Raw genomic sequence first — 15,380 nt, 5'->3', positions numbered from 1 at the left:
TAGACTTTTAATAAACCAGGAAATTGAAATTTCTGCTTCATCAGCTTTCAGCTTTAGCTTCCTCATGGATGGATGACCCTGAAGATTTATAGCCATGTGCCTGAACAGTGTAAATCAAGTGTAACACATTTTCCTCCTTCTCAAACTACATGCAATCACACAAACACACACACTGGTTTATAAAAGCTTCACAGTCTTAAATCGTAGCTATTCAAATTCGTAAAAAAAAAAAAAAATGCACTATGCAAGAATTTCTCTTGAATATACAAGTGTTCCAGTGGGAATATAATGCGCATTTATTCTGATTGTGGAAACTCTAGAACATGAACAAGTGTTGCAGTTCATTCTTTTTCAAGGTCTTTCAGCTTGGCGTGAACACTTCTCTCCCTGGCACATGGCAAAATTCTCACTCAGCCTTTTTAGCCTTTGTAACACCAGCCTACCCACACCACCCCCTTTCCTCGCCTTCAATCCTCCAGGCTTATATGGAAACCTATATATGGGAAGAGGAGGGGTTCTCCAAGAGAGGGGCAGGCCACAGCTGACCCCCTGTCTCAGATGACGGAAATGTAAATGCAGGCCCCGTTTCGTAAGCTAAACTGGGCATCAGAGACACGTCCTGTCCAATCACAGTCCATCACGCTCTAAAATGGACCTGTGGGGTTAGCAGTATATAAAGCTGAACTGAAGCCTTCTCCGCTGGGTGACCCCTATTTCGGCTTTGGTGAACAGGAACTGATCCCAAGGACTGTTTTTTTGTCTCGTGCACAGGTAAAGAAATCGCCAAAAATTCACAGAACTCCTGCATTCAGATAAGCAGAAGGCTGTCTTTCTGACACAGGTGACCTAAGACAGGTCCTTCTAGGACACCAAGATAATCATTGGTTGGAGGCACAAGTGACTTGAAGAGTATCTTTTTGGATTGAATTTTTTCCAAATGTTTGCATAAAATATTTGCAGATATCATGCTTAATGCATGGCAGCATAGAGCAATTAAGCTTAATCTATTTTATTATCGATTGCAATTTTTTTATTCAATTTATTTTTTCAGGAATGCATTGTCTCCCTGTTTGTAATATATATGAGTTTGACCTCTTTGCTAAGTGTAGTTTGATATTGTAGAATTTGCCAGAGCTGCTGCATCTACTGGAGTTTTTTTGCTGAACAGTTGTTTAGTCGGACCAGCTGACGAGGGGAAGTTTGGCATTATGGCAAGTCTGCTGACATGTGATCAGATTTCTGCTCTCCTCACAGCTGCATTTATTTGTCCATAAATGCCAAAAAATGACCTTGAATCAGCATGACAAATATAGACCCAAGGGACTTGCCTCCAAATGGGACAGGTTCTTCACTTCAGCTATTTTTAGTCTCCGATCAGGTGCTGAAACATATCAGAGAGGGTTTGTGACACCGGTGTCACTCTGCTTTATAAAATAGCTGGATGCAATGGTCAATGGCTCTGTTCTTAGAGATCTACCATCCAGAAGTATTCACTTACCTGGATCATAAATCCATATAATTAGCTAAAACAGCATGTTCAAATTCTGCAGGAAGCTAGATGCCCAGAAGCAGGGCTGATGACCACAGGTCAAAGGTTGAACAGCTTAAGAGAAATAGCTGTTTACATAATTGGAATTGGACAGCACCAGACTGACTGATCTGATTACTGTTATTTATAGTTGTGTACAAATCCTGACAGATTTCAAGAGACTTGAAAGGAAGTCTTTCATCTAAATCCCAGCAGTATACAGATCAGGTGCTATATCCTTCTGGGCTTAAGGTTTGTCTTTATGTGTTTTAGGATGCCAATATATGTAGCAGCGTCATTCCTGTCACTTATTTTGACAAGTACACGATGTGCACGCTGTCAAGTGTGAGGCAACAGAAAGCGTAAATTTGTGATAGAAGATGGCCTGACTGAAGGTAATGTGAGGCTAATGGAAAGGGGGACCAATCACCAAAATAAACACTTCTACATATAGACCCTAAAATGACCTCCCTTTCCCGGCCATATCAGACATATGATATGACAGCTGAGGAGTGAAAGTCCTACAGGTTACCAGGGTCACTGGAATACCAAAAGACTTCAGATGTCTGTAGACTCTGCAGCTGTTGTTAAATATGTCCCACTTGACTGGTGTAATATTATCCATTTCTTTGACAGTTGCTGATTCTGATTGTCCAATTGATTGAGTTATTACTAATTGACAAAAATGTTCCTAATTAGTTATTAAAAAGGTATGGTCGAAAAAAATTCTAAAGAAATTTGTATTAAACTTTTTTAGACAAATTTTGAAAATGGGAAAATGACTTCCATCTCATGTCTCGTTATACAGTGTCAGAAACGCAATCATGCCTTTCGGAAACACCCACAACAACTTCAAGCTGAACTTCTCAGCCGATGAGGAGTATCCTGACCTCACCAAACACAACAACCACATGGCCAAGGTGCTGACCAAGGAGATGTATGCTAAACTGAGGGACAAGCAGACTCCCACTGGCTTCACTTTGGATGACATCATCCAGACTGGTGTGGACAATCCTGGTGAGTAAGGCTTTGCAATACTTTCAGTGAACCAGAGATCTCTGATAAACAATTAGAGCAATGCACCTTGTTCAAACCATTTGGCTGTCGATGACTAAGTGTTCAACAGGCCTATGGTGCTCCACATAGTAATCCATAAACATTTTTTTTAAAAGTGCCCTCAAATTTTACTGACTTCCTAATTCTAGCATGCCTTTTAGCTGTCATGTCTATTTTCTGATTAGTGCATAATTTAATCTAGGTCACCCCTTCATCATGACTGTCGGCTGTGTTGCTGGTGATGAGGAATCCTATGAGGTGTTCAAGGACCTGTTTGACCCAGTCATTTCCGACCGCCATGGTGGATACAAGCCCACCGACAAGCACAAGACTGATCTGAACTTTGAGAACCTGAAGGTGAGCCCATGAGGGACAAACCAAAGAACCTCTTCTAGTATTACAAGGTTATAAAACTACAACTCATTGAGCTAGATGATTTTTCATTGGTTAATAAGTTTACTAGTCACTACTTGGTGCACTATTGAGGTTCAAAGCAAATGATATCATTAGTGCATTTGTGCTTTTCACTGTGAAACTCCTTGATGTCAAACGTTATAGATGAGTACACGTCTATACAAGTTTAAATAAAGACCAACCTTCCACAGGGAGGTGATGACCTGGACCCCAACTACGTCCTGAGCAGCAGAGTCCGTACCGGACGCAGCATCAAGGGATACGCTCTGCCCCCCCACAACAGCCGTGCTGAGCGCAGAGCTGTGGAGAAGCTCTCCGTTGAAGGTAAGTCTCCATTGCAAGCATAAACACAATTATATTCTACAATTCTACAAATGCAGAGCACACCCAAAACTTAATGACACAAATGGTGATTGTGAGGGGGTAAAAATTTTAATAAAAAATAGGCAAACTTGGGTTAGGGGTAGTTCTGAGAAGCTTCTGCGTTGTGAGGAGGAAACTGCCACATTGGTAAATCTGAGGTGGGGGCGCAGAACAAATGTCATTACAATCTATGTTAGACTGAGAATAGCGCATACCTACCTGGCATTGTCATTGTTATATAACAATCATATGATTATTTTTTCCAGCTCTGAACAGCCTGGACGGTGAGTTCAAGGGCAAATACTACCCTCTGATAGCCATGAGTGACGCTGAGCAGGAGCAGCTGATTGCTGACCACTTCCTGTTTGACAAGCCTGTCTCTCCTCTGCTGCTGGGTGCTGGTATGGCCCGTGACTGGCCTGATGCCAGAGGCATCTGGTAAGTGGCAGAAATATTTAAATATAAATAGGATTTATGGTAAATATAAATGGGTTCATTAGAGGGGTAACAGGATGTAAAGGGTTCATAACAGATGTTAGAGGTAATGGGTATAGAAGGGTGTAAAAGATTATTCTTTTTAATGTTGATTTAGGACGCTGTTTTTCTTCTTTCAGGCACAACGATGAGAAGACTTTCCTGGTCTGGGTGAACGAGGAAGATCACCTCCGTGTCATCTCCATGCAGAAGGGTGGCAACATGAAGGAGGTCTTCAGGCGCTTCTGCGTTGGCCTGAACAAAGTATGTGGCCCACCCATACAGTACATATGCGCTGCAGTGTGCTAATACTTTTTCAGTTTCAAGCACTACATGATACACTCTGAACTGGATCAAGAGCAAAATGTATATAATGTTCTTCACACATCTTGAGATCATTCTTGCTCAATTTTCTATTCAATCCCAGATTGAGGAAGTGTTCAAGAAGCACAACCATGGCTTTATGTGGAATGAGCATCTGGGCTACGTCCTCACTTGCCCCTCCAACCTGGGCACTGGCCTGCGTGGTGGTGTCCACGTCAAACTGCCCAAACTCAGCCAGCATGCCAAATTCGAGGAGATCCTGACCAGACTGCGTCTGCAGAAGCGTGGCACAGGTATGTGCACCCACATAATGATTAGACAAAATGTCCAATGTAGACAGTTTTATACCTCAAATGAAGTAAATTAGGCGAGTGGACTTTTTTAAAAAGTAAGGTTATAATGAAAACGCTCGGAAGCTATACACTGGAAACCTTTTAGTAACAATAACTGTTTTCCAATGCCGTTCCTCCTCAGGTGGTGTGGACACTGCCTCCGTGGGTGGAGTTTTCGACATCTCCAACGCTGACCGTATCGGCACTTCCGAGGTCGAGCAGGTCCAGTGCGTCGTGGACGGCGTCAAGCTCATGGTCGAGATGGAGAAGAAGCTGGAGAAAGGCGAGGCCATCGACAGCATGATCCCCGCCCAGAAGTAAAGAGGCAACCTTTGCTTTCAATTTTCTTCCTTTTGTACACCAACACCTCATCGGGCAGCAGCGGGAGTGTTCTAGTGCACTATGAGAGACTGCTTGACTCTGTCTTTTTCTCCTTTTGTTCTTCTTTACCCCTTCTTTCTTTTGTTTTTCAACATCCGGTTCGAGTCCGCTGTACGGCTGATGTTATCTTGGGATCAGATTCCTGGCGCTAGTGCTAAACGCCTAGCGTCTCAGTTTCGCCTCAATTTGAACTTTGGTTGTAAAACATCAATCAGTCAAATTGTGAATCAATAAACGTGAACCCCATGAAAAGTTACACTGTCTGCCTGGTCCTTAACCATCAGTTCTTCAGCTTAGTCCTGGGAACAGATGCTAGTTTTCCATACTCACAGGTGAAATATAGGAGCAGGAAATCTCAAAATCAGTAATCGTATTTAACACTATCTATTAGCGAAGACGGCATTCTGCTTCAAACAGTTGACCCAATAGAGCAACATTTTATAAAATTCACATAATTAATTTTAAAAAGCATTTGATTATTCTTTTATATAAAAATCAAATGCCGTATTGTGCAGGTTTTTATTCCAACCAATCAACCAATCATTGGTTTTATCCAACCAATTTATTCCAACCAATCAAGACCAATCATTTGGTGTGGACCTGCTTGGTTTGGAATGACATTTGAATGAATATATTAAAATAAAAATAAAAATTCATGCTAGTCATAAACTCACAAGGATTTCAACATCAGTGACGACTTTTTTTTTTTTTTTTGTAATTTTCTTTTATTTCTCTCCAGATATTTTTTTGTTTGTTGTTTCCATTTCTCTCTTTTTGTCCAGAGGCACACAGACTTCTGGGGAACAAAAAACCCCCAAACAATACTGAAAAAAATAAAAATTCAAAATGAACAACAACCAAACCACAATCTCATTGCAAACCACCTGAACCTTTTTTTTAATCCGATTCCTGTTTCTCATCAAATCTCCCGTCATATTGCATATTAGAGTAATGCTTTATGAGAAATGCCATGCCGTCTCATACACTCTCCGTTTGCTCATGCTCGCACACATGCACGCACACACACACACACACACACACACAAACACCCTGCAAACAGCTACACACCAGCCTTCTCTTTCTTTCTCTGATTTTCCATTTCCCTTCTTTCTCTCTCTCTGCCTTTCAGTGTCATGCAGGACTGCAGGTTGCTTTTTTTTTAATCTTCACCACACACAGAAGGTTCTGGAGAGCTAGCAGATGATTTCTGCACTAGCTAGAAATTAACCTGGAGGTCTAAGATAAATACTATAGTCATAATAATATCATCGTTAGCGATATCTTCACATTTATATGCAGCCAGGTTTCTGACTGATATAAATCATGTCTTTTCTTCATCGTCTTCTTTTTTGTTGTTGTTGTTGTTCTTCTTCTTCTTCCCAAGATAATTATCCTAGAAAATAAATTAAGTACCTGTGCAAATATCCACAAATTGAAGTGTTCACATTTAAGACAGTAGTGCCCCCTGGTGGCAGAGCCGTGGGATGCAGCTGATTCAAGTCGAAGCGAGTGAGTGAGAGTGAGTGAGTAAGTGGATGAGTGCACAGAGGTCTAAACACGCACACGTTTAACAGGTAACGCCCCCTGGCCCTGTCCGGATCCCACCAGACATCGGTTTGTTCACACGTGTTCGACAGGGAAAGAGTCTCCGCTGTAGGTGTCCGAAGGCGGCGCAGACAGGACGAAGACCAGAGAAATGTTCGGCAATGGATCCTGTTCTTGATTTCCTTTTTTCCCCCTTTACGCTCACACTGAATGCTGGAACGCTGATGTGAAATACAAATTGTAAGGATGGAAAAATGAATTGATTAACATAAATAAGGGGGTGAAATGGCATTAAAGGTGCGGTTTGTAATTTTCCCAGATCTTTAAAGAAGCCTGAGTCAAACTGCGTTTGATCCGTGTTACCCTGCAACCAATCTCGCTCATTTATTCATTGATATTCAGGGTTGTTTTTTTCTGCCACAGAAATAAGTTCAACCCCAAACCATAGGCTTAAAACATAACATGATGGGGCGGTTGAGTGGACAGAGAGTCGCTTTAATGCTTTTGAAGCAAAGGCAGTTTCCCCTCACAGGTCTTAGGCGACGCTGGAAAAACGACCAACTGCTCCTTTAACCTTTAAAGCTGCAGTGTGTAAAGCTCAGGTTACTCGGGCTGTGTTAAGGGTTCATTTCAGATCAGGTAGAAACACAAGAAAAAAAAAACTGGACCGGATTTGGAACAATATTCCACTATTGAGATCGTGACAGATCATCTGCACAGCACCAGAAACAAATCCCGCCATTCTCTACGGTTATTCGCTCTGCTACAAGAAAATGGCGGATCCATACATTAGGGAAGAAAAACCCACACCGCATCCTTCTACAGCAGCGTCTGAATATAGCGTAATATAGTTTGTAAGACCTACAAACAAGCACCATTTGAAGGAAACAAGATGAGTGTATCCTCGCCAACACTTCCTGTCTGGATCTGATTTGCTACAAGGAACCAACACCTGCATAAAGGCACACTTCCACAAACGGGCGGGGCTTATTTGACTCTGGCTATGCTTTCGGGTTGAATCTGGCTTGTTGGTTCAGAGGGAACCACGGGGAGTTTAATGCTGCACTCTGATCCACCAATAACAACGAGAACATTCTTAGTGTCTTCCGTTTCTTTCTCCTTTCTACTGGAACAGTTCCACCACAGAGAACCATCTCCAGCAATGGAACCATGCCAGAATTTGTGCCTTTTTTAATTTTTGGGGAGGAAACCTGCCAATCAAACCTCACTGTCCAAATAAGTCACTTTCTTTCCTGCGTTCTGCTAACGGCAAAACAATCTCGAAATGTATGAAATTCTAGAAAAAGTCTTCTCAGAAAATCTACATTAAAATTAGCATTGCGTTCTTGCAACCCAAGGAACGGTATTTGGTTTTCCCCCTCATTAAACATCCACCTCGGCCAGGAATTCAGGAGATCGAATGGAAATACTCCAGAGATTGGGATTTATTTCTGGAAGAAAACTTGCGTCTTTTATTACCCAGAGAACCCCTGACACAACCCGACCCACCACCTGAGTGTGTTTTACAGCAAGGGGTGAAGGGAGAGGGAAGTTCTCACTGAACTGAAGAAGAAAAGCAACCAATCACGAGTTTAACGTTATTCAAAACATCGTATTTGCGTAACGCCACACGTAGCAGATAGCTCCGTCTATTGTCTCTGTTGCTGTATAGTAATTATATAACTCCGCCTGTTGCCCTCTTCTTCTGTCCCGCAGACAATCATCTGGTCCACATGACTTCCCCTGGAGGAGCTCCGAGTGCTGCATCAACATGGTTCAAAAAGCAGACTCGCTTGGATCTCTTATCTAAAACTCATGGTTAGACTGAACTCGGATATGATTGGTTGATGTAAAAGTATACACCTGCATCAACCGAAGCAACAGCACCACCTGCTGCTTATATGTGAACAATTGTGACAAAGATATCCTATTAAGTATTCGTGGTTTCCTTTTTTTTTTGGGATTTGACAAAACTGGCAGAATATTCCACATACCGTCGTTTAGTAAAACTCGAGTTCAATGGCTATAGAAAGGGTTCAGGAAGGTGGGGTGGGCAGGGCAATGGGCGGAGTTTGTATAAAATAAGGCGTGAAATGAACAGCGATTGGGCAACAAATACAATCAAAGAACGAACAGGAAAGTGGAACGTTGCTGAGAATTGATGAAATGCAAATTATTTCATGAGATTAAAAAATACTACACTGGAATTAGTCCAGGTCCTGTGGATGAGGTTACTTAGAGAAGTTGTGTTTGCGTGTATGTGTGTGTGTATGTGTGTGTGTGTGTGTGTGTGTGTCTACAATTGCACCGTTTGTGTGAATACACATCGTGTCTCTTAATGTGTATATTAGGCGAGTGTGACGTTAGAGGAGGGCGTGGAGCTTTTTTTTTTCTTCCAGTTTATGCAGCCAGAAGTGGGTGGAGCCAAGTCAGTTCAGGAAAGAGGAGGAAAGACGTGCCCCCCCCCCCTATCCGTTCAGAGCTCCACCCCTTTGTAGATCCGAGACGCGATGTGAGTGAATGCTAGTGGAGCCTTCCAGAGGCGTGTGTGCTGCAGGCTCAGCTGACACGCCTCCCCCTGAAACGTGACCTTTGACCTCGGCGACTCATGACTGCAGCCGCACCCCCTTGCTGCATCGCGCACGGCCAGTACCAACTCGACGGGAGCGCGTGGGGGGCGGGGCCTCACATCCCAGCCCCCTCCCCCGAGCCAGGGCTCGGCCTTTTTCTGATTCCCAAATAGATGGCAACTGAGAGAGAGAGAGAGAATAAAGGAGAGAGAAACAGAAAGACGATAAACAGAGAACGGCACAAAAGCAACAATCTGTCTGAGTCTCGCTGTTCTGTGTAGCGTTCGCTGCCTCCGCAAGACTGAATGTTCAACAACTAAAGAAAAACTGATAAAAAAAAAAAACAGGTGTATGAGTCGAGGCTGAATTTTTCACGGTAACTGAAGGTTCTGTTGATAACGGTGCTGGTGGGCGGCGAGACTCGGAGACTCACCCTGAGAGCGAAGATCGGCCGACTCTCTCAGGTTCATCTGCGACCCTGAAAAACCAAAGGACACAGTTCAGGATTGGGAACGATCCTCACCGGCTCAGGAGCGCACCGTGCCACAGGACTCGGGACAGAACCAGGCGCAATGCAGCATCACTCCACAGCGGAACCACACACACACACACACACACACACACACACACACACACACACGCATGCACACACAGGCTGCTGGAAAGAGGCATGCAGGAGCCAGACAGACAGGCAGATGTGCAGGCAGACAATGCGGACAGACAGATGTGCAGGCAGACAGGCGAGAGTGAGACTTAGGAACTTACTAACTGTTTTGGATCCCTGTGGAAGAGTGCAACCCGATACTGACTTATTAGAACCCTGCCTCTTAGAGGGGTCGAGATTGACCCTGAGAGAACGAGAGTGAGAGAGACACACAGAGGGAATGAGAGAAAGAGCCAGACAGAGAGAGAGAGAGAGAGAGAGAGAGAGAGAGAGAGAGAGAGAGAGAGAGAGAGAATAAGATGTTAAAAAAGGAAAGAGAAGCAGAAACTGGAGGACAGGGGGAGCAGGAGGCTTCGAGGGGTAGAGCAGCACTACTGAAGGCTAGCAGAGTGTTTAAGTATTAAGTTCACACACACACACACACACACACACACACACACACACACACACACACACACACACACACACACACTTTCCAGCACTGTTGCTACAGTTGTCACTGTAATGCTAGACAACGTACACACCTTTCCAGTGCTGCAATTTAGTACAAAACAACAATTAGAGAAAATAAAAGAAACAGTTGGAAACAATCTGTTCTTGCTGGCATGAATCATCACCATAGAAACCGTGTACATTGTAGGAATGATGTATAGTGGTAGGGTATATCAGTGGTGGGCTGTAAGGATCCACAGTCTTTCCCGCTGGAGAAAAATCGGTGACTTATATTTGAATCTATTTTTGGCGTCTTTTTGTGCTGCCTCAAGTAGTGTCTGTTTACGATGGCTTTTCTATCCAATCAGATTTGAGCGTCACATCACGTCACATCACGTCACATCACAAGCAGTGTGGCACCTGTAGCTTCTAATACGATATATTTGTTTTGCGTCTTTGATCAGACGGTTAGAGCGCGCTAGTCAGAGACCGCAAACCGCATCTGTAGCAAACTGCACAAGCTCACATATATCCGTGTCAATTTAATAGCTGTTTTTTATTTCACGACGACTGACAGAGGAGAAGAAACTCAAGCTGGACATGGTGAGGAAAGAAAATCAGTTGTTATGCTTTTTTATGAACCCTTTATACTTTTAATTTGCACAAAAACGCACAATTTGCCTGAATTTCAAATCCCCAGGAAAAACCGTGACCACAGTAAAAATGCAGGGAACCCCGGGGTGATGTGATGAGCGCGTACTGTAGCATACCTGCGTGTGAGTTTGGAGGTGATCTTGCTGAACAGGTTGGCCGTGGCTCTGGAGCGACCGTGTGACGGCAGCGTGGCGTCGTGGCTAAGAGTGGGCGAGGTGGGCGGCGGCCCGTAGCCGGAAGGCACACGCTCTCGGATCTGTCCGCCGTGGAACGTGCTGCGTATGGTGGAACCCCGCGTCAGTCTACAGCGATCCGCCGAGGACGAGGAGGACGACGCTCCTGCTCCGGAAATACTGAGAGTGGACGGAGAGGTGGGGGGCAGACGATGGGAGAGAGAGCTGCAAAGTGAGACAGAGAGAAAGCGAGAGAGAAAAAAATCAGCACAGTATCATGCCAAAGTTTGTCTGTTTACTTTTGTGTGCATTTGTTTATGTTTGTATACGTGTGTGTTTGTCCATGTGTATGTGTTTTTGTGTGTTTGTTTGCAGGTGTGTGTTACCTGTTCTCCTTTCCGTTCTGCAGCAGAGACTGTCTGTCTGTGCTCGGCCGATCCGTACACACGTACGTGTTCCTGCGTGTCATTGCACTGCCGGGGATGTTGTTCTACACACACACACATACACACACACACACACACACACACACACACACACACACACATAAGTGTGTTTAATGAGGTAATTGATGTGATTCTGTATAATCATCTTTACACAAAATCATTGCAAAAACAGTAACATATCCCCCCTCCCTCCCCCCCTCTACAACTTACAGTGGTGGCGGTCATGTCTTTCCGCCGCTCAGGGATCTCAGCTTTGTTGGGGTTGTTGGCCGTGCTGACCATGGGGCTGGAGGGCGGGAGGCTGCGGCTGCCCATCACACTGCAACTGGCCTTCCGCGGGGGCATGCGGCTCTCACGCAGCTCACGGTCAGCTCCGCCTGTCGGACTGCGCTTAGGGTGCATTACCGGCATGCTCGGACCACCTGAAACACATACACACACACACACACACACACACACACACACACACACACACACACACAGGGTTGAGTGTTGAAAGTCTATTAAGGAAGGGCAGATCAAAGAGTGTGTGTGTGTGTGTGTGTGTGTGTGTGTGTGTATACAGCCCAGGTTCCCAACCCTCATCCCTACCCTACCAAACACCTCAGATTATCACCTCGAAATGATTTTCGAAGCAATGAGTTTTTTTAATAAAAATTCCACACAGTAATTCCCGGCTTTACCGCGGTTCGAATCTCGCGCCCCGGTTCATCACGGAATTGCATTTGCTACACAATCTAGTTTGGCTGATTTTTTCGGTCTCTTGTGGACAGCACGATAGACCAAAACACTTATAGGGAATTGTTTTTATGTTGAAATAATCAAATTTACTAGTAAAAATATAATTATTAATTATACAATGAAGTAAAATGTTAATACAGTACAGTACTGTAAACACAAAATAGCATTTTTTAAGGTGGCATCCATTTATCGTGGGCCGTTTTAGAACGTAACCATCGCGATAAACAGGGGATTACTGTCATTTAAACCCTGGTTTCCAAATGATTGGCATCCGTACACTTACAGAGGATCTCCATCATCTCCTTTTATTGCAGAATCAGTCAGGTCTCCATGATCTCCTTCATGCATCATCTCCTTCGTTTATTTTATACCGTATTCACGATCCATTCCAAAATCAGCCAATAGATATTAAACCGGATTCAAATCTGAACATTTTGTCTGAAATCTGATGGTGAAGATTTTGTTTTGTTTATGGAACAAAAGAGGAGCTGATGGAGGTCATTGAATTTTTTATGCAAAAACAAATTTTGTTGAAAATCATTTTCTCTCATTCTGATTCGGTGTCACTTTAATGAAGGGTGCCATTATTTTAGCTGGTAGATTAGGAGCAGGTTTGGGTGGATGGGCGGAGTTATTGAGGGGGCGGGGCGGGGCGGGGCGGGGCGGGGCGTGTCTCTTACAGAAGTCGCTGTGCCGTCGCTGGCGGTGGTAAGTGGAGGCGCTGCGCTGCGTCTTGCTGTGAGAGGAAGAGGAGGAGGAGGACGAAGAGGCGGCGGCGGCAGCGGTGGACGAGTGTTTGTTGGTTCCGTTGGTGACGGGGTTCGGCCTCACTCTCGGCAACGTCATGCTGCCACTCACACGTGACTCCGTGCCGTCCTGCACACACGACCACAAACAGCTGTTAAAAAACTAATGCTAAAACAGCAACCTAAATCCAGACTCCAGTGTGTGTCAGAGTGTAAGAATGCATGTGTGTGTGTGTGTGTGTGTATAAAACCTCATTCTTCAGCCCCAGGAGAAGGTAAGTCGCAGTGACTTCATTGTATTTCTGATTGAGTAACGCATCTTTGATGTCCTCTGTAGTGAACCCCATCCCAACCATCACCTCTGCGAAGAGGAAAAAAAAGGAACAAAGTGGGCGTGTGAGAGATATTCCTGCTGCTCAGAGACTCCAATTAAGACATTAACAAGCTAAATCCAAACACCCCTCCTGTTTTAAACCTATACTGGTCTACTTTTGGTATTTTTAAATAAATTTGGTTTATAAAAGTTTTTTTCTTCTGCCCTAAAGAAATTCTAACAGAAGGATTAATAAAAGTGTTAGCAGGAGCCAAAAATGGAGGTCGATGGTTAATTATCTCTCTTCCGAAGCTCAAAATCAGGTATCACACGTATGTGTGTGTGTGTGTGTGTGTGTGTGTGTTTGATGGTGGACAGTAAAGAAGTAAATGTAATTTGTTATTGTACTTAAGTAGCTTTTTTGTGTATCTGTACTGAAGTGTTTCCATTTGCGGAGACTTTTACTTTAACTTCACTACATTTCAAAGTCAATTATCTCATTTTTTACTCAACTACATTTTGCAAAATCAGTTGTTGAGTTTTTTATGAGTGGATAAAAGCGCGCTCTGTTTTACACGTGTTCTGATCGGCGCTTGGTGCATCTACTGATCATGAATTTGCTAATTACGTCCACCACTGGACTGGTGTGTGTGAGCTCACCGATGCGGCTGGGGTCACTGAAGTCCTCTGGCGGCTCCACATGAGGCTTCAGCTCGTCGCTATCGTACCCTGTGTTCATCCACTTGTCCTTCATAACTTGCTGTGGAGCGACAGAAAAGGGGTCCAAGCACTGATTTGAAGGTAACCAGGATACCTGAATTTTATGTGTGTGTGTGTGTGTGTGTTTGTGTATGTGTGTGTATGTGTGTGTGTTTGTTTGTGTACCTCCAGTGTGCATCGCTTGCTGGGGTTGAGCACAAGAAACCTACGCAGAATCCCCTCACAGTCAGTGGACATGTAAAAGGGCACTCGATACTTCCCTCTAAGCACACGCTCACGCAGCTCCTGCAACACACACACACACACACACACACACACACACACACACACACACACACACGGTAACATGGTATAGTAACATCTGGTAGAAAAACAATACTTTTGCACACATAGTATATATATAGGAAAACTTGGACTCAGGCCTTGCCCCCTGACCTTGAGGTTCTGTCCGTCGAAGGGCAGCGAGCCGCTAACCAGCGTGTACAGGATGACCCCCAGGCTCCAAATGTCCACCTCAGGGCCGTCGTATTTTTTGCCCTGGAACAGCTCGGGTGCTGCGTAGGGCGGGCTGCCGCAGAACGTGTCCAGCTTATTCCCCAGCGTGAACTCGTTACTGAAACCAAAATCTGCTATCTTGATGTTGGAGTCGGCGTCCAGCAACAGGTTCTCCGCCTTCGGAGGAAGCGAGAGAGAAAGAAACGAAAGGCAGAACGGTAGCTAGAAAGTGAAATACTGAGTAAAAAGAAAAGTAGTTTGAGTGAAAGAGAAGGAAACTTGAAATATTAAGCAGATTAGAATTAAGATATAAATTAGCATCATTATTAAGCTAGCTCATTAGTGCGTTGTTGCATTTCCTGAACTAAGCCACATTAGCTAGCTAATACTAGCTATTTCACAGTGGATCTAATCACAATACAAGCCAAGTCGCTCGCTAGCATGAATTTACTGACCTAAACAGTCCCATTACACGTTCTACTAAACTAGGACTTCCCTCTGTCACCGCAGAACAAATACATTTAAACCGCTCTAAGCAAACGTCTCGTTCTGATGTTACAGTCTGCGGTTCTCACCTTCAGATCCCTGTGGACGATGTTCTTCTGGTGACAGTAATGAACAGCCGAGACGATCTGCACACAAAAAAAATGGTGTTCATCATATTTCCACTGTGACATGAAATCCTGGATTCCGATTGGTCGGACAGTAGTTATAATCATTTATGGATTTATATTAATGTTCTCGTTATTGTTTCTATGGTAACGGCTCGTTCACAGGGACTGTATTATACAGTGTTTTATTCGTCAGATTAGAAATGTGTAGGATCCAGAGGAGGCGTAAACTCACTCACCTGTCTGAATTTGGCCCTCGCTTCAACCTCCTTCATTCTCCCGTGAGACACCAGGTAGTCAAACACCTCACCTGATGAAACAGAGGTTTAATATCAGTGAATCTCAGTAATTATCCTCACAGATGAGAAACACATGCATCTCAGCCGTGCGCAGACCCA

General features: G+C 44.1%; 2 protein-coding genes across 8 annotated transcripts in view; one reads left to right on the top strand and one right to left on the bottom strand.

The window, feature by feature from the left end:
- The first annotated feature begins 662 nt into the window (after positions 1-662).
- On the top strand, positions 663-5,128 carry ckma (creatine kinase, muscle a). Its single transcript, XM_046839752.1, has 8 exons — positions 663-771; positions 2,337-2,545; positions 2,787-2,941; positions 3,190-3,322; positions 3,628-3,799; positions 3,976-4,099; positions 4,263-4,452; positions 4,634-5,128. The coding sequence occupies exons 2-8, from the start codon at positions 2,353-2,355 to the stop codon at positions 4,810-4,812; spliced, it is 1,146 nt and encodes a 381-aa protein (XP_046695708.1). The 5' UTR covers positions 663-771; positions 2,337-2,352; the 3' UTR covers positions 4,813-5,128.
- Positions 5,129-5,590: 462 nt separating this feature from the next.
- mark4a (MAP/microtubule affinity-regulating kinase 4a) overlaps positions 5,591-15,380 on the bottom strand; it is a 24,022-nt gene continuing 14,232 nt past the window's right edge. For 6 of the 7 annotated variants that reach the window (XM_046839746.1, XM_046839745.1, XM_046839748.1 and 3 more), the window contains 12 exons: positions 15,222-15,292; positions 14,947-15,003; positions 14,312-14,548; positions 14,042-14,161; positions 13,817-13,916; positions 13,095-13,204; positions 12,778-12,973; positions 11,567-11,778; positions 11,297-11,400; positions 10,854-11,135; positions 9,421-9,465; positions 5,591-9,167 (listed from right to left, as the gene is read on the bottom strand). In XM_046839746.1, coding sequence (XP_046695702.1) covers positions 8,894-9,167; positions 9,421-9,465; positions 10,854-11,135; positions 11,297-11,400; positions 11,567-11,778; positions 12,778-12,973; positions 13,095-13,204; positions 13,817-13,916; positions 14,042-14,161; positions 14,312-14,548; positions 14,947-15,003; positions 15,222-15,292 — 1,808 coding nt within the window. In that variant the 3' untranslated portion in view covers positions 5,591-8,893. Of the gene's footprint in view, positions 9,168-9,420; positions 9,466-9,752; positions 9,836-10,853; positions 11,136-11,296; positions 11,401-11,566; positions 11,779-12,777; positions 12,974-13,094; positions 13,205-13,816; positions 13,917-14,041; positions 14,162-14,311; positions 14,549-14,946; positions 15,004-15,221; positions 15,293-15,380 lie in introns of all 7 variants that reach the window. The other variant, XM_046839749.1, reaches the window with a different exon arrangement.

This window comes from Silurus meridionalis, chromosome 25 (assembly GCF_014805685.1).
Source record: "Silurus meridionalis isolate SWU-2019-XX chromosome 25, ASM1480568v1, whole genome shotgun sequence".
Lineage (NCBI taxonomy): Eukaryota > Metazoa > Chordata > Actinopteri > Siluriformes > Siluridae > Silurus > Silurus meridionalis.
The sequence above is the reverse complement of the archived record's forward strand: the minus strand, read 5'-3'. Positions and strand labels throughout refer to the sequence as shown.